The sequence below is a fragment of the Pipistrellus kuhlii genome, unplaced genomic scaffold, assembly GCF_014108245.1.
Source record: "Pipistrellus kuhlii isolate mPipKuh1 unplaced genomic scaffold, mPipKuh1.p scaffold_m20_p_10, whole genome shotgun sequence".
Classification (NCBI taxonomy): Eukaryota; Metazoa; Chordata; class Mammalia; order Chiroptera; family Vespertilionidae; genus Pipistrellus; species Pipistrellus kuhlii.
Window position 1 is genome coordinate 13,967,045 of NW_023425405.1, and position 17,807 is coordinate 13,984,851.

Genomic DNA, 17,807 nt, shown 5'->3' on the forward strand with positions numbered 1-17,807 from the left:
GCATGTCACACTCTCCACAGTTTCCAGTGCCCTTCCACCCACATGATCTCATCAGATTCTCCTAAGACTCAGGGTCAGGAGTTATTACCTCCAATCCACAGAAAAGGAGCTGGGATGCTGCCCCAGGTGCTGCACAGCTGGGGTGGGGGTGGGGATAGGGGAGTGGACTTCGGACTTGGTGGAAGATGTCCAAAGTTCCTGCCCATGGCTGTTTTGTTGAAGCCTCGGTGACAGCAGTCATGCTTGCTTCCCAGCGCAGGCTGGTGGCCTCGTTTATGAACTGTCTGGACTTCACCTTGTCCCTAGTCCACCTGTTTCCTATCTTGACAGGAGGCAAGTATTATGTTACTAAAGGGGAAACTGAGGCCATGCAGGAAGTAGTTTCTGATGTTTCCTCCCCTCATTCCTGTTTCAACTCAGGTGAGGGGATGGGAGGATGGGTGATGAGCAGCTCAGTGCCGTGTGGGGCTTGGCCACATCAACGGGCAGGATCAAAGCTGACACAGAGACCTGCTTTTGGGTCCCACAGGCATAGGGCGTCAGAGAGAGGCCAGCTCTTCTGATTGCCCTTGAACAGTGCCAGATGTGAGTGCCCATGCCAGCAGCAGCTGAGCCAACCTCGGCCAAGCAGAAGGCCAGCTGGGCTATGGTCCCGAGGAAGCAATGGGTCTGGAGCCCAGTCCCTTTCTGAGAGGCCTCACTGTGTGGGACAAAGAAGTGACCTCCATTCTGCCTTCTGAAGTATCATTAGGCCAGCAGTCAACTATTGTACCTTTCAGACCTCACGGCCCACAAGTGGCCCAAGTACCACCGGTTGGCAACTGCTGATCTAGGCAGTCTCTTAGGTTGATCAGAGCTGATCTGAATTCTCAGTGCAATCTCTTCCATCCTCTGTCATGAGCCACTCTGGGCTCCACTGCTCCCGGTTACTGTGAACTCTGTATATACTTTGGCACTAGGTCCTGATTGGCTCTGAGTTATGTACATTCCAGTGCATGTCAGTTGTCTCCATTTTCCGCACCACACCACACCTGAGGGATTTCAGAGCTTCCCTTTAAAATAGGGGTGTCGAACTCAATCAGAGAAGGGGCCAAAATCTAAAATCCAGCCTAAATCGCGGGCCGAATGGTTTACTGAACAGTCATAAACTGTCATTGTGATGGAAACGCAGCGGAGTGCAGTGATGACAGCGCGGTGCGGGCCACATTGCAAGGCCTGGCAGGACGGATTTGGCCTGCGGGCCTTGTGTTTGACACATGTGCTTTAAAAGCTCAAGGACTCATTATGCCCAAGACTGTCGCAGAGGTGAATATGCCTGTGTCCTTGGAGAGGATGTGTTAGAATTTAGGGGGGTGTTTCCAACTTTGGAGGTACTCCTGGGTGGGGGCAGGGCAAGATCCTGTCCCAATAGTCATAAAGTTGAGAATGACTGAGTGCGACTAATGAAGCAGGAAGACTAATGTCCTTTCCCTTAGTTTATGGCACTTTGGTCCAACTCATAGAGCATCAGGTTTCAAGAGCCTGGGGTTCTAGCAGCAACAGTTGCCTGGGACCCTACTCCATCAGAGTGGGATCCACCTGCTGTTGGTTTCTCCAGTCAGCGATGCCAAGGGTCTTTGGATCCCGTAAGACAGGCCTTCAATCTCCCCACATGTCTAGGTTGGTTGTCTGTACCCTGCATGCCATACTCATTTCATGTACCAGGTTACCCTTTGCCTCCACTGCATACCTTTGCCCTCTTCTCACTTTTATAGAATAAAACAGAATCAGCAAAAACAGTGTACATGGGCAGAGTGCTCAGCCTTGGGACGGGCTTCACAGGTGACCCCAGGCCATGTGCTCTGGGGCCAGGTGAGTGCTATGGCAACAGAGGGAACCACACACTGGAGCTGAACCACAAGAGTCTCAAGCACCAGAAGATTCAGGGGGTGGGTATCAAAGAACCTGCAAGGTGTCTAGATTAAATAGACAGTATGGATCCAGCCCAATGCCTTTTCCCTGCTGTTTAGTCCTGGAATGTCAACCTGGAGACAAGTCACTGTCAGAAATATCCGAACCTCTCCCCAGCCCTCCACTTGATTCCATACCCTGACCCATCATCATTCCCACACTGCCATTTCTATAGATCTTAGGGGAATTTGGCAATTTAAAGTGAAATCAGAACAAATGAAGAAAGATAATATTCTCAAATGATACAAGGAACAAAGGATCAGCAAAGACAGGGAGAGAAGAGACGTGCTGGGGGAAGTGGGAGGCAGGAGGAAGCTGCGGGCTGTACTCACGTGTTGTGGAGCACACACCAGCCGCAGTGGGGGTCACCCGAGCCAAGGCACTCACTGCAGCTTCGGTACTGACCACAGGACTCCACAGGCACTCTGGTGAGCTGGGACAGGACAACAAGCGAGAGAGTGGTCAAGGTTTCGCGGACACTCAGGAGTTCCCCAGAAAGAGGCTGCATTCTATCAGGTGTACCACCCAAAACAGGGCAGGAGCATGAAGGGTCCAGAACCCCAGAATCGAAAGGGACCTTGCAGTTCATATTTGAGCAGGTGGCCTTATAAGCACCCAAGGGAGATGGCCACCTGTTATTTTCTCAGAAATCTCTGGGAATCAACTGCATACAGGTTAGATTAAATTGTTGTAAATATACTTACATAATCTACATTTACATTTCCTCACCACCAAAACCCCAAAATATTTCAACAAACATCCAGTTCATCATATGCTTGTTTCTTATCAATGTCATGAACTCAACTGTTCATTCTTTCTCCAGTCTTGTTTTTATTTTCCCACAAAGTATTTTGCCTTCTTCTCATTCTCCTCCTTCATAATATTTGTGGTTCCAGGATACCTTGAACCCAACACCAAGACATTCACTTTCTCTTTCTCCATGCCCCCCCCCCCCACTTTTTTTTTTTTTTTAAAGATTTTTACTGATTTCAGAGAGGAAGGGAAAGGGAGAGAGAGAGAAACATCTATGATGAGAGAAAATCATTGACCGACTGCCTCTTCCATACCCCACACTGGGGGACAGAGCCCTCAACCCGGGCATGTGCCCTGATCGGGAATCAACCCATGACCTCCTGGTTCATAGGTCTACGCTCAACCACTGAGCCACACCAGCCGAGCTCTCCATGCCTTTTAACAAGGTGCAATAAACATGCTCCGTAGCTATTACCTGCCTACTCTCTTTTTCTCATAATGTTGGCCAACTGGCTCTGAGAGTTTTTTCAGTTTTCACTCTGGTACTTTTAAAGAGCAGCTGCTGCTCTTTCTCCTCTTACCCACACCTTTTCTCGATTAGAGGCTTCCCCCCCAACTCCAAAACTTTACATTTGCTTTCACCAGCCGCTCGTTAATGTAAATTTTCCCGGTAATACGACTGCTGAGCCCAAATGCCTCCATTGCCAGCGAGCTCCCAAGGATCTGGTTCCTTTCTCTGTTCTCTGATGTAGCTTTGCCAGGATCCCTTTGACAGGACTTCTCAGAGTCCGATACATAGAAGGCACTTAATACCCATCCACAGGAGTAAATGAAATTTTAATTTTTTTTTCTCTATAGCTCTGGCCTTTATTCTCCATTTTGTCAGTTTCTTCTTTACAAAACTTATTTTTTTTTAAATTATCCTTTTCCATTTGGGATACATTTTTATCTCAATGATTTCTTGAGCTAAGAGAATGTGATGTGGTCATCTTTTAAAATTTCTCCCATCAGACAACAGGCCCTTAGCAGTAAACCCCGCTGACCTGACTGCACCTCCATACATGCCAAACAAATGCGGAGGCTGTGTTCTGCTGTTGCCTTGCAGGGCATCTGCCTCCGCACAATTATGCACTGCTTGGCAGGGACGACTTGTAACTCATGCACAGCGAACTGGCACCAGAGCCTGCCCAGGCTCCAAACTCCCTTTGGGATTTAATTAATAATGAATTCTAAATCCCACATGATCTTGTTTTCCTCCCCCTTGCCCCCAATTTTCCTTTTCCCTTTATATACCTTCTGTTTTGTTTTATTTTCTCAAGTACACACTGAGCATTCTTAATGACCACACTGCATTTTCACTTCTTCCGAGTTACATTTTAGTTTCCTGTTTCCATTCTTATTGCTTTGCCCTTGGCCTTGGGGGCCCTCTCTCCACATTCTCAGATGTCTTTTTGGCACATTGGGGATTTTATCTTTCCTTTTATTACCACTTATGTGATCAGCATGAGCCATGCCTTGGCTCTACCTACAGACACCCTTGCCATTTGTGTAATTAATCCTGACAATCAGTTTCTTACAAATAATCCCACTGACTCTACCCTCAGCCAGGAACTCACCCTCTTCCTGTTGCCCCCTTACTTTCTTCCTATACCACTTAGGAGGGCATCTACGTGCTGGTCATAGAAGCATATAAATAATGGTTCCCAGCCCAAAGCACCTGGGCTCATAGGAATTTGTGAATGGTAATGAGGTCCACAAGCTATTTGCAATATTTCCAAAAGCCTAATGGAAATTGAATTGTTGCTGTTTTCTGTTTGTACGCGAACCCAGTGATGTATGTGCCATATTAAGAATAGGAAATATATTATTACTTAATAAATTCACTTTGTTTAGTAGGCAAAAATCTTTCAAAACATGATGCCTGGAGGGGGAAAAGGTAATATAGGGACCATGGATGGTGAAAGTTGGTAACATAAGTACATAATAATGTTTTTATCTGTTCCAGCTGCTTGTGTAACACTTCATTTCTTTTGCATGGCCTTAAAGAGAAAATCATGACTTTTTCAATCAATCGAAAGCATTTTCTTGGTCCAAATGTAATTAATATCCTCCCCAGTTTCTCCCACGGACTTGCTCTATAATTTGTCTTGGGTGGCTGTGCCATGGGGTTCTGGGGTGTGAGACACAAAGAGCCAGCTGCTTGGCCAACTTGACATTCTCAAAGCCTTTGCATTCAGATTTCTAAAAATATCTTGCAACTGGTGTTTAATACTGTCAATATCTGAAATTGTAAAGTCCTTTCTCTCTTGATTTTGAGCAAGAGTCATTTCCGCTTGGTTGGAAAAAGTGTGAAAGCCTGCAGAGCGAGGTTCAAATTCTGGCTTCACCCTAGTCTAGCAATGAGATCCTGTTGTCTCTGAATCTCAATGTTTCTCATCTTTAAACATGGCGATAAAAATCCCCCTTAATTCATAGAGTTTTTCAAAGCACAGATGACCCAGCAGATATGAAGTTTTGTACCGGATCAAGCATGTTGCAAGTGATTATTGCTGTTATCTGTGTCATGAATACCCTTTCTGCATTACACTGCCACTTTTCCTCTCTCCCACATCACAGAAGGCTGCTCTGACAGTCTTCCTCGGCCCATGAATTCAGTCAGAAGTTGAGTAGGTATAGGAAAAGTTTTCTTCTTTTATATCTTGAACACATCATTTCCTCCTTGAACTGTGGTGTCTGCCCCTAAGTTGTCCATTGCTTCATCTTTGGGATGAAACTCTGGGGTTATCCCTGCTTCATGGATTTACTTAAGTGCTTTTATCAACTACTGTAACAGTTAAGCATAATTCTTTGCTTTCCATCTAGGTGGATCCCTGTGGGACAGGGACATAAGTCCTGGTCAATTTTATTTTTATTTATTTATTTTTTAAAAATATATTTTATTGATTTTTCACAGAGAGGAAGAGAGAGAGATAGAGAGTTAGAAACATTGATGAGAGAGAATCATCGATCAGCTGCCTCTTGCACGCCTTCTACTGGGGATGTGCCCACAACCAAGGTACATGCCCCTGCCCGGAATCGAACCCGGGACCCTTCAGTCCGCTGGCCAAGGCTCTATCCACTGAGCCAAACCAGTCCCGGCAGTCCTGGTCAGTTTTAATGAGACTTAACTTTCTTTAACCTTTACTTTTAGGATCTTTCTGTTTATGTTTTCTGAGATTGTTTTATTACTTTTCTAAACTCTAGTGAGGTTTTCTTCATTTTTTTTTAAAAGCATGAATGCTAAAACTGGGGGAGCCAACAGGATTCTGAAAGACCAAGTAGGAAGGCCACTACTATTTGAGAACTAATGCCAGCCCCCTCACCTTTTCTGGACTTTCCTGAAGAAGACTAGGCCCAGGGAAATCTCCAAAGTCACATTTTCATTGTTGCATTGTCTCACTCCACACTTCACAGGTAATTCTGAAAACCATCAGAAAATGTCCTGACACCTTCGAAAACTGGATTTTGTCCACCATCTATCTCAGTGCAGTTCTGTACCCCAATAGCTCTGGTTACAGGCTGCACATTGCTCCAAAGCTTTGCAGGTATCCAGGTGGCTCCTGAGCCATATCGCTACTAAGTTTCTCTCTCCCCAGATACCTAGATTCCCTGCCCACACCAAACACTAAACAAAGCCTCTTCCTCTATCCCCCATCTCTGGCTCCTCTCCTGACCCTGGAACACAAACCACTCCAGATGCAGACACACATGATTAATTAAAACCACCCCATGCTGATTAAAGTCTTAAGCTACAATGCCAGGCATGCTAATTAACTGAGTGAGGGAATTCAAACAACAGGAAGAGGTGAGAAAAGAAAGTCATGGAGGGGGGCTTCTGCCTGGAGAACAAAATCAGATGGCCATGCGACTGAGCTATCCAAGTGATGGATGGTCTCAGAGACCACAATAGACTGAGGTCTGTCCCCTGGTCATGGACTCCAGGAGAAGAATTGACTAATGTGGCTGCGATAGCTCCTTTGCTGCTTCTAGGACAGGAGTCTCACCACCTCTCAGAACTCCCCTGTGACCTACACTGAGCTGGGGGAGAAGGGGTTAAGGGTCTACACGTAGTCACCTTGACACTTTCTACCAGCTTTGTGCAAAAATGTATTAGATAGTATGGCACATCCTCAAAAAATTAAACATAGAATCACCATAGCATCTATTAATTCCACCTCTCAGTACACACCCAAAAGAATTGGAAATAGGGACTTGAATAGATACTTGCACACCAGTGCTCACGGCAGCACTATTCACAACAGTCAAAAGAGAAGCAACCCAAATGTCCATTGATAGGTGAATGGATAAGCACAATGTGGTCTATACATACAATGAAATATCATTCAGCCTTAAAAAGGAAGGAAATTCTAACACATGCTCCGACATGGATAGACCTTGAGGACAGTAAGCTAAGTGAAATAAGGCAGTAACAAAAATAGAAATACTATTCTACTTATATGAGTATCTAGAGTAGTCCAATTAGTGAAGACATGAAGAATGGTTGTCAGGGGCTGGGAAAGGAAAAGGGGTTAAGTCTTTAATAGGCAGGGGGTTTCAGTTAGGGAAGATGAAGAGTCCTGAAGACGATGGTGGAGATGGCTGCAGCACAGTGCGAATGCCACCAAACGCTGAACCATGGATAAGATGGTGAATTTCATGTTATGTATATTTTACCACAATAAAGGATCTAAGAAGAACCTATCGGGTGGATGTGAGAACACCTATTCTCTGCTCAGCTTTCCGGGTCAAGGGGGAGACGCTTTCTTTGGGTAGACTAATAAATTCATGTTTATGAAATATTCTGAAATCTTTGAGTGAAAAGAAAGGCATCGCTACTCTTTTCAATTTAATCTCAAATGGACAAAAGGGTTCGGATGAATGTCTCTTATCGTGTACTGCTATATAACCGGATCTGTCATTCTCAAGCGCTGAACCTCCATGTCCTGATTGGGAAAAATAATGTCACAGCCTTGCTCTATCCAGGATTCTCCTCACCTCCCACTCCTTCCCAGAGGCCCAGGGAGGAGGGCCTTAGAGTTCAAATAGTGACTGTAAGTCAGAGGGCCCCCGAGTTCAGTCAGTTTTCCTGTTCCTGCGCATTCTCTGTGTTGTCATTTCTCATTCCCCAGTTCGATCATGAAGCTCCTGCCTGCCCATCCCCTTCCCCACCTCTCTTTCCCCATCATTACCTTTCTTGGAGTCACAGTGATTTGCTTTATCCGTTTGCCACCAAGGTAAACTTCCTTAGCATAGCGTAGTTTCTTCTGGTTTTGAACTATTGTAAATAGAACCATCATCTCTATCCTGCACCTGTCCAGCCCCATGACCAAGGCCATCAGTTTACAAAACAGGGGCCTGGGATAGGAAAACAAGGAGAAACTGAGAATACAGCAAAGGATCCATACAGGATTTGAACCCGGGGCCTGGGCCTTTGTATGCTTCTGTACTCTGATCAACGGAAACCCTTGGCCTGGAGGGCCTGGGGCCTGGGTGTGCTCGGGGCAGCTGGAGGAATTTTCCCAGTTACCCTGAGCCTTGGACCCCACTGTCTAGTCCCTACATGGGTGCCATGATATTTTCAAAGATGCTTACTCTAGCAATAGGGTCCCACTCTCCCTGTGCTGTTAGCATTGCAAAGGGTGCCTGCTGCTCTGCTGATTACATTCAGAAATGTTCCATAGACAGAACATACAGCTTCTGTGTGTACCTCTAATTTGTTTAAGCTTTTGACATTCTGGTCAAAATGTGAGTTATTGCTCCATCTCTCCTCTTATAATTGGATGCTAATGCTACAGTGGCTACATTGAGTCTGATGGTGGGAGTTAATTTAAATGTCCAAAGGCTTCTTAAGTACCCAATTTCCTTCAAAATTGTCAAAAAAAGAAAAGAAAAAAGAGAGAGAGACAAGACTACCCATTAAGAAACTCCATGATGCTGTCCTGGAGCTGTCTAGCTATGCAGATGCCACCCAGTGCCACGTCCCTCTCTGCTGTCCCCAAGACAAGTCGAGGTGGGGAAAGCCAGTCCTTTCCTAGGACATGAACTCAGCAGGGCATATGGGTCTCAGTGTCATGGTCTCTGAGCCCCTCAAGCTGCTCCAGGGCCTTTCTCTCATTAGATGGCCTCTGGTTACCAGTCCAGCCTTCATTTTGCTGACTTGGGGCCGCTTTTCTCCCCAGGGGTTCAATATGACAAATGACTTTGCAGAGCCAAGGCTTGGACTTGTGATAGGTGAGCAGTGGCTCAGAATGCTGTGTTTGTGTCAAGTCACTCCCTGTGCCTGGAGCACAATGATTCCCCTCCTCCTGGCTTCAGAGGTGGCACGTATATTTGAATATATAGACTGGCAAGAGAGGCAGAGGCCAGGAGGCCGGTCCCAGGCTCTGGCAGATTGAGGTATGAGCCCCACCTCTCCACTCCATTAAAGTGGCCTCGTATATCCCAACCCACCACTCCCACCTGGCCTCCCGGTGCATGGAGAGGTGGCCTGCACTTCCCAGCTCTATACCTTGGGCTTGGCCTCAGATCTTGCCTTGGTCAATAGAATGGCAGCAAGTATAAGGCTCAGGCTGGAGATATGTTTGTGTGGTTAGCTTTGTCCCCTTGTGCTTCTATCATCGCCATGAAAAGGCCTCCCCATGTAGCTGCTTCCTCTTTAGCTTGGCCCCAATGAACCCACATGGAGCAGGCCTGAACCCAGCCCACAGTAAGCAGGTAAGCCCGGCTGGAGGAGCAGCTTGAAGCAGGACCTCGTAGCCTCGCTTAGCCTAAATCAGCTGACATGCAATGACTCTCAGGTCCCTGAGTATGAGAGCTCATGCTTTTTATTGTATGCTACTGAGTTTGGGAGTGATTTGTTACACAGCTTTACTGTAGTAATAGCTAACTGATACACAAGTGCTAGGCAGAAAGTCACACCAGGGTGCAAAGTACTGTGAAAAGGTAGAGGAAAAGACTAACTGGAGGAGGGGTAAAGGTGCAGTGTGGTAGCTTCTTTCTAAGCTGAGTACCACATAGATCTAGGTACACCTGGTTTCAAGGTGGGGAGATTATTAAAAACTAGATCAAACATGATAGTTGACTCTTGCCACTATCTCCCATGCTGACTAAGATCTCTTAATTCTGAGATGATGCATCTGCAGATCTCAAGGAGGCTCAGCCCCTGGGGAAAGTGCCAAAAAATATTCTGGGAAGAGAACCCAGTTCTCCAGATGTAAATATAATAGCTGACTGGAAGCGCAGATGCTCACAGGACCCTCTGTACTGGCGTCCTGGATTCCCAGACTGGAAATAATCTTCTTGGCAGGAATAAAAGCTCCTCCAGAATGGTTTGCCTTGAACTTTGCAATTCCTCCTGCTTGTTCCTGGCTGTGGGGCTAATGCAGCAGGGGCCTCACTTGAGAACAGACTGGAGCATAGGGTCAAGGGCAGTGGTCTGGCTGTCACCATTGTCCACACATGCCTCTATGAGTTCTGGGGTCAAGGTCATCGATACTCTGAACAGCGAGGCAATAGTCCCAGAGCCTGAGGCTTGGGAAGCTGAGATTCTGAGCTCTAATCCATTCTGGGTGTCTGGGTGACCCTGAGCAAATCCTTTTCCCTCCTTATGTCTCCACAGACAGGGGGACCCAGGCCTACTCTGCCTCGGAGAATTGGCCACAAAATACTACTAATACAAATGGCCTAGGAAGCTGTTTGCAAATGAAAAGTAGCAGATGTTGTGAAGGGCTGCAATTTGCTGCTATTAATAAGTATAAATGCCTAATAGGAAGCCAGTTTGCTCTGGAAACTCGGACAGCCAAGGAGCAAGCGTTGATGCCGGAATCATCAACATATGCTGCTTCTCATTAGCAAATGGCAGTAGCTGCGAGAGGAGCTCTCAGCATGCTTTCCGCAGAGCCTGGAGAAATCACCCCATCCACGCTCCTCCCAGTGTGGGCTGCACCACAATGGCACACGGTCCTTATTAGCCATGCCTCTCACCAAGTGAGAGAGCAACCCCTTTTCTTTTGCACAGATGGAAAAGCTACAACCCGGAGATGCTCCGCTAGCTCATGGTTACACAGCAGGGGGGTGGCAAGGGTGGAAATTAAAATGAAGCTGAGGCTGCAGCCTGCCTCACAAACTCCCTGCAGGCAGCCCAGGGGGTTGATAAACCTTTGGGCCCAGCACTGAACCCAGGTCTTTGGGTTAGACATTTCACAGCGTTGCAGGCTGCTTACTGTAAATCAAGGTCTGGCTGAGTTCAGGGGCTGAGGGGCCCCTTCTGTGGGCCCCATTCCTGAGGAGGAGCCCTTAAGAGAGACAGACAGCAGGTCTTAGTGCAGCCCTTCTCTTCCAGGGAGACTTCCTGGCTCTTTAAAATGTGGCTGAGAAGAAAAAGAGAGTTTGAATAGTTTTATCTCAGTCCAAGTGAGAAGCAGAGATTTGAGTTTGAATCCTAGGTCTACCACTTCCTGAGTGACTGGAATAACAGTAAGCACCCTGCAGGGCTATTTTGAGGATTGATGGAAATAAAACCATGAATGTGTTAGTGAAATGCCAATAGCAACACTTTGTCTATTGTTCCAGTATCGTTCTCAGATAAAATGCCCTCAGGAGGGAGAGCTGGTGTGAAGTCACTTCTCTTCATCCCACCACTCCTAATACTCGGTTCAGGCATAGCAGGTGAACATAGATGAACAAGGGAGTGGATGATGGCATGAATGAATGAATGAATGAATGAAGAATGAATGAGGAATGAATGAATGAACTTGGTTCCTGTCGATCTGTAACATATTCCAAGGACCTCATGGAGATAATGGATTTGACAATCTTGGCTCTACCCTAAACTTGTAATTTCTGGATTATTGCCACACGTTCATCTCTTAGGGTAAATGTCAAATTATCTCCCCTCTCTAGGCTCTCATGCTCACATGCACACGATGAGTTGGGAGGCCTGACCTCCAGAACTGTGGTGTTGCAAGGTGAGTTTTCCAGGGCAAGCTGACCAGTGCATTTGACAGAGGACACTGGCAGCCACAGCCACACCCTGCCCAGAGAGCCACCTCACCAGCATGCAGTTCTGGCACTCACTGAGTTAATGAGTGAAAAGGGTCAGGGAACCAATGTAGCTACTTTAGGTTTTAGGAGAACCTCAGTGGCTGCAGGGGTTTTGGGGCAAGGCCACATGGCCATCAACAATCTTCTATTGATACCCACTCCCTAGATACAGACTCCTGACCTCTCTTGACCCAACCCCAGGTTCAGGGCCAGAGGAAGAGGTGGAGCCTCTGGGACCCACACCCTCTGAGACCAGGCCCAGCAGGTGGGAAGGAGCCTTTGTCCTGGGGATCTAAGTACTGCTGCTCCTTTCCAGCCATCTTTCACCATGCTAGACTGACAGGGACGTTGGCCCAACAGAACTGGGACAGGGATCTGCGGGCGTGAGTGTCTCCAGCTCAGTCTGCTCAAGGCAGGCCTTTGTTCTGGCAGCCAGAGAGGAGAGGGCGGGGAAGGATGGGCTGGCACAGGGACACTGCAGTCCAGGCCGGGAGCTGAGCCAAGCAAGTTCTGAGACATATGCAGGGACCCTCTGGCTCCCTGGCAGGACTGTGTGAGGGAAGTGGCAGGGCAGGCCAGGGGGACCCTCTCTTTTCACCTAGCATTTAACCCTTCCTCTAACTTCCCCCTGTCAGGGGCACTGCTGGCTAAAGTCCCCAGCCAGAGTGGTTGTGTGCAAACGGTACACGGATGTGCATGAGTGCAAGGCAGCCTGAGGGTGTGTGCCCAGATGAGTGTGCCTGGTAACAGGCGTGGTGTTTGCAGAAATCTGTGGCCACGGGAGCATGTTTGCAAATAAACACTGCTTTCCTTGCACATATCCCTGTCTGGGTAGGTGGTGCCTTTGGATCACAGACAAGCATCTTCCTTCAAAAAGGAAGCTGAGCCTGGGAAAAATCATGGTGGCGAAATGAAGGAAACTGATATCCCTCACTGGGAGATTTTTAGGTCCCAGCAACATAAGGCCCCTTCTCAGGGAAGCCGGTGCTGCTGGCTTAGGAAGGAGGAGGCACACTACCACCAATGCCGAAAGGAGCCTAAATCCTCTTGCTCTGTTCTCACTCCCTGCCTCAAGACAGCCACTCCCTCTCCCAAACCTACATGCGCTCCCCTTTGTGGGGCAGGGACCCAGCCTGCTCCTGGGGAAGAGGAAGCAGGTCCTCTGATGGCTAAGTATCTTTGGGCATACAAAGATACTTAGCCATAGTAATGTGTCTCCCTCATTAAGAGATGCCGCCCTGAGGGTGTTTTCCAATAGTTCTTGAAATATAAAGGACAACAGTTAAAATGAGAGCATTAAAAAGGGTTTTAGGCTTTATACACTGTGGGTGGGGGGTTAGATTGGTACTACGTTTTTAAAGAAATTATTGGATAGTTATTACAAAACCTAAAATGTCATTTCTTCCCAGGCTGGCACTTTTCAGACATAAATGAATCTATGCTGTCCTTTCTATCTGGAAGTTTCCACCATAATTAATAATCTTAAGTCTGGAAAAGCCTCCAGAAATTTCATTCCTAGATCGCCCCCTATTTTAGTCCCTTCTTGGTAACTTAATCTGTCTGAATCGTAGGGAGGTTCAGTGCTGCCCCTTCCCTAGTTCTTGAAATCTTGAAGATGTTAGATGATATCAGACAGAAATGTACCTTGCTTCTAAGCAAGAACATTGCCACAACTTGCGATCCTCAACTATGACGTGGGCAGTGTTTGCTATCACCGTCTCTATCATTAACAGGAACAAGTGTGAGGAAGGGGTGAATGCACAGGCCGGTGGCTGCACTGAGCCGGACTGATGGGGTAGAAGGAGCACCAGCCTTTGAATCCAGTCTTAGGTTCCAATCCTGACTCAGCCACTTGTCAGATGTGTGACTGTGGGCCAGTTACTTATGACTTGGAACCTCAGTTTCCTTCTGGGCATGTGGGGATGCCAGATGGATGACAGATCTGCTGCTGGATGACAGATCTGGCAATGTCCATTCTTGCCTTTCTCTAACTGGGACCACAGTACACGCGCAGGGGACTAAGCTGTGCCCCAGACTAGAGTGGAGAAAGTAAGGCAGAGGCTCCCACTCCCAATGGTCAGGAGCTGGTCCCACTGGACGGCAGCTGTGGGGCCGGTGGGTTCCATTAGGAGGGTCACTGTGGAGAGGTGCGTGGTGATGGTGAGGCTAAGTCCTTTCCTCATCGTGTGCAGCTGGGCCATCTGAGCTGCACCAGGCCGAGGCTGGGAATAGATTCCCCCTCCGAAACCACAAGGAGCGGCTGCTCAGGGCTAAATTTAGATGGGGACTCAGTGAGGTCAGAAAGAACTGCCGGCGTGGAGTGGGAGTGGGATGGGAGGAGCGGTCTGTTCCTGGCTCATGTGTGCCCATTCTCAAAAGATGGGTACGGTGTGGCCTAGGGGGAGTCCGGGAACCTCAGCCACCTTCTTTCTGTAACAGCGGTGAAGAGCCCTATGTGAAATGTCGCTGCCTACATCAGACAAGCTCACGTCTGGAGGACCTGGGCGAGGGCGCTGGGCGTGGAGAGCCCATGGCGGTGGTGGATCAGCGGGGAGCAGGCAGTGCAGCTGTTCGGATCTGGACTTTGAGATCTGAAGGGTTGCCTTTCAGATTCTAGCTCTGCCACTTAATAGCTTGGTCAGGCACTTAACATTTTCGAGCCTCCAAAAGGTTATGCAGACTAAATAATATAATACGTGTAAAACACTCAACGTGGTTCCCGGGGCATCTGTACCAAATAAATGGCAGCTATCATTAAGGTGATGACAGCCATGGCTCGCTCGCCCTTCGGTTTGCATCTCCTTCTGGAACAGATGAAGCTTCCCTAAATAAAACGTTCAACTTCCAAGTTCAACTTTAAAGGTTTCCAGATGTGCCCTGTGATCGCTGAGAACTTCTGCTGCTGATACCTTATCAGACGCGCTGGGAGAGGAGTTGGAACTTGAGGGAACTTGCACTGGGACATTAGGGGGTTGGGCTCTGCAGTCAGCCCTGAGCTCTCCCACCAGTTTCCACTCCTCTCCCCTCTCTGGCTTGTCTAACAGCCAATTCTTTGCTGTTGAAAAGCACAGGGCAGGAAGAGGAAAACACACACACACACACACACACACACACACACACACACACACCTGAATTATTTTTATTGCCCACAGGACCTGGGAAAGTTAGATGAAGCTAGGGAACCATTCTAACGAGCAGATGAAATGAGCTGGAGGTTACCTGCGCCCTTATAATCTATGTGGCTTCTCCCCTGACCTTGGAACAGGCGTAGTCCAAAGTGGGCCGTGGGGCTGGGAGAGAAATCGTGCTGGCTCCCGGCCAAGCACAAGAGGCCGTGCTGTGTGTCGGCATGTGGGTACATAGGCTGGCACGGCACGTCTGGCAGGCCAGGGGCGGGCAGCGAGGCCCAGCATGGGGGCACTGGCACAGAGTCCGGCGGCCCCTGCTGTGACAGCCACAGAGGAAGCAGCCTCCAGGCACAAGGAAGCACAGGGCGTTTGCTGAGTTTGCAAACTAACCTGCAAGATGCAGGACTGACGCAGCAGCAAGGAAACAGAATGTGACAATTTAGAGCAGGTAGCACGCCGTAAGCGGCGTTCATTTAAAAGGCTGTTCTCCTCCATTAAGCCTACGTGGGCTGCTGCTGTGAAGGTAGCCAGATCAGAGTCTGGGGCGTGTGGGGGCCTGGTTTTGGGAAGAGGACTCTCTGCATAAGCTCCCATGCCACCATGTGCTGAGTGCAGACCACCTCAGGGAACCTTGCAACTGCAGCAGAGAACCCGGGCAAATGCCAGAGAGGCGAGACTGGCAGAGAGGCGGAGTCTAGGCCAAAGGCTCCAAACTACCGGAGCATGGAAATCAACTACAGAGCTTTAAGAAAATGTTGATGGCTAAGCAAAGTTCAGACCAACAAAATCAGAACTTCCAGAAGCTGGGCCTCTGTTTTCCCAAAGCACTGTACTGTCTTCATCCCCCACTGAATATCCTGGTGATGGGCTGGGCTGGGACAACTGGCTGTAGGGAGCATGGAAGTTGGGTTCTAAGGATGTTGTAGGTCTGCCCCCGGGCCTGAGAAATGCAGAAGGTGAGAGACTCCTGAGCACAGATGGGTGGAGTAGACGAGAGGAGAACATTGGGCCACTGTACTTGGTCTCACAGTGTATAAAGCAAGTCCAAAGACAGGATGTGTGTGACCTCCACAGCCTGAGGAGGTAGTGATGACAGTCTCCATTCTGCAGGTGAGGATACAGGTTTAATGATTTGCTCAAAGTCACGCAGCCAGTGAGTGGCATAGCCGGGTCTCTATGCCCTGGGTGCATGCCCTGCACCTGCTCTGTAGTTGGTTCAGCCTCCGTCTCCCTTGGGATCCCCTCTCGCAGGGCCAAGTGGCCGTAACTTCACCGTGAGGAGCAGCAGCTGCCTGGACAGGCTCCAAACATCACGGAAATTGATGAAGGCAGAATTGGGCTGGAGAGTCCTGTTTAAATCCTTCTTTGAATTGTTCTTCGGCCAGCGTGTTTCCATGGAAGTTCTGTCTAACACGTACATCTCGTGTCTCCAAATAAGGCTTCTCTCATCTGGGGCCTGGCATGACCGTCGCTCAGTGTAGTGTGATGCCACCCTGGAGGGCAGGCAAGGGATGGCATGCCTGACTTCATGAGATTTTACCATTTATGGAATTGTCTCATGGGCTCTGGGGCTGTAGACTTCAGAGCTGACCTGAGTCCTGGGGCAGCTGCTCCCTGAAGTTCAGCCTGAGTCCACGTAATGTCCTGGAGCTCAGGGGCAGGTTCTGGGGACAGGGTGCAACCTGAGCCTACAGGTTGGCTGACACATCAGGATAACCTGCACTCCATGCTGCTCACAGCACACTAGAACCAGGTGGTGGCTTGTTCTGACCCAGTCACTCAGTCACCCAGTCACCTGTCCGAGGCCATTCCCTGAGTGATCATCCCACTGGGCCTAGGAATAACTCTGACCTGCAGATTGTAGATGGGGAGACTCCATCCTGGCCTCTGTGCTGCCAGCTGGTCCTGCCAACTCAGCTTCCTAAACACAGGGCAGACCCAGCAAATCCACAGACACCCAGTGCTTCTCTGTTCTTTTCTCCTTCAAAGAATGAAGGAAATATGAACCAACACAACCCAGAGTGCCACGACTCTAAAGGGAGGGCTGGAGGCCGGTCTAAGGGTGGCACAGTGAGCATGGGGCACGGAATGGGCATGGTTGATCACCCCTCAGTAGCCCCTCATTTGATCTTCCCTCCTTTTCTTTTATTCTTTATTAGACATTGCTTGGCAGGATCACTCACTCATACCTCAGTCTGCATGAGCTGCCCCTCAGGGTGGCTGCAGCAGGGAGGAGGCAGGAGTGAGAGTCCTGTGTTCCCAGTGACCCCAGGAGCCAGAGAGCCTGACTGACAACAACCTCTACCTTTGGAACCAGCTTTTTCTCCTTTTCTCTCACCTTCTCCTTCCTGTCCCCTGTGACTAGTCTCCTGGTGACCCTCACTTGTGTATAACTGTAAAAGTGAAGCTTAGAATTTTTGGACCCTTGGAAAAGGCAACCACATCCATGAAGATCACAGTTCTGAGAAGACCCGGGGGGAGAAGAGAAAAATAGCTACGAAAGTGTGGCCTGGCTGCTCAAACCTAATGCAAAGAGCAGAACACCCAGGACTGGATGAGATCCTCAGGCTTATATTTTGTTGGATATAAGCACTCATCTCAGCCATTTATGCAGCATGTTTGCCAGTGACACCCAATTCCAAGGGAAAACGATAAGAATTGTGAACATCATTACATGTAATCAGAGGTGACGTATGAAAGAGTGTGATGCAGCATTAAGCTGCTTATCTGTACTGGTGGCCTAATCTGTTGCTTGTGTACCATGATAATCTGCTCCTACTTACAAAAACAAAGGAGTAGGAGCATTCTTTACATCTCTTGGTTACTTAGCCTTCTAACGAGCCCCCTCCTCCATCCCTAGCAGACAGAACTGAGGCCCTTCTGAGTGCAGGCGTG

General features: G+C 48.5%; 1 protein-coding gene across 1 annotated transcript in view; it reads right to left on the reverse strand.

The window, feature by feature from the left end:
* PLXNA4 (plexin A4) overlaps positions 1–17,807 on the reverse strand; it is a 398,700-nt gene that overhangs the window by 96,871 nt on the left and 284,022 nt on the right. The window contains exon 5 of the mRNA XM_036427224.2: positions 2,283–2,383. Coding sequence (XP_036283117.1) covers positions 2,283–2,383 — 101 coding nt within the window. The remainder of the gene's footprint in view (positions 1–2,282; positions 2,384–17,807) is intronic.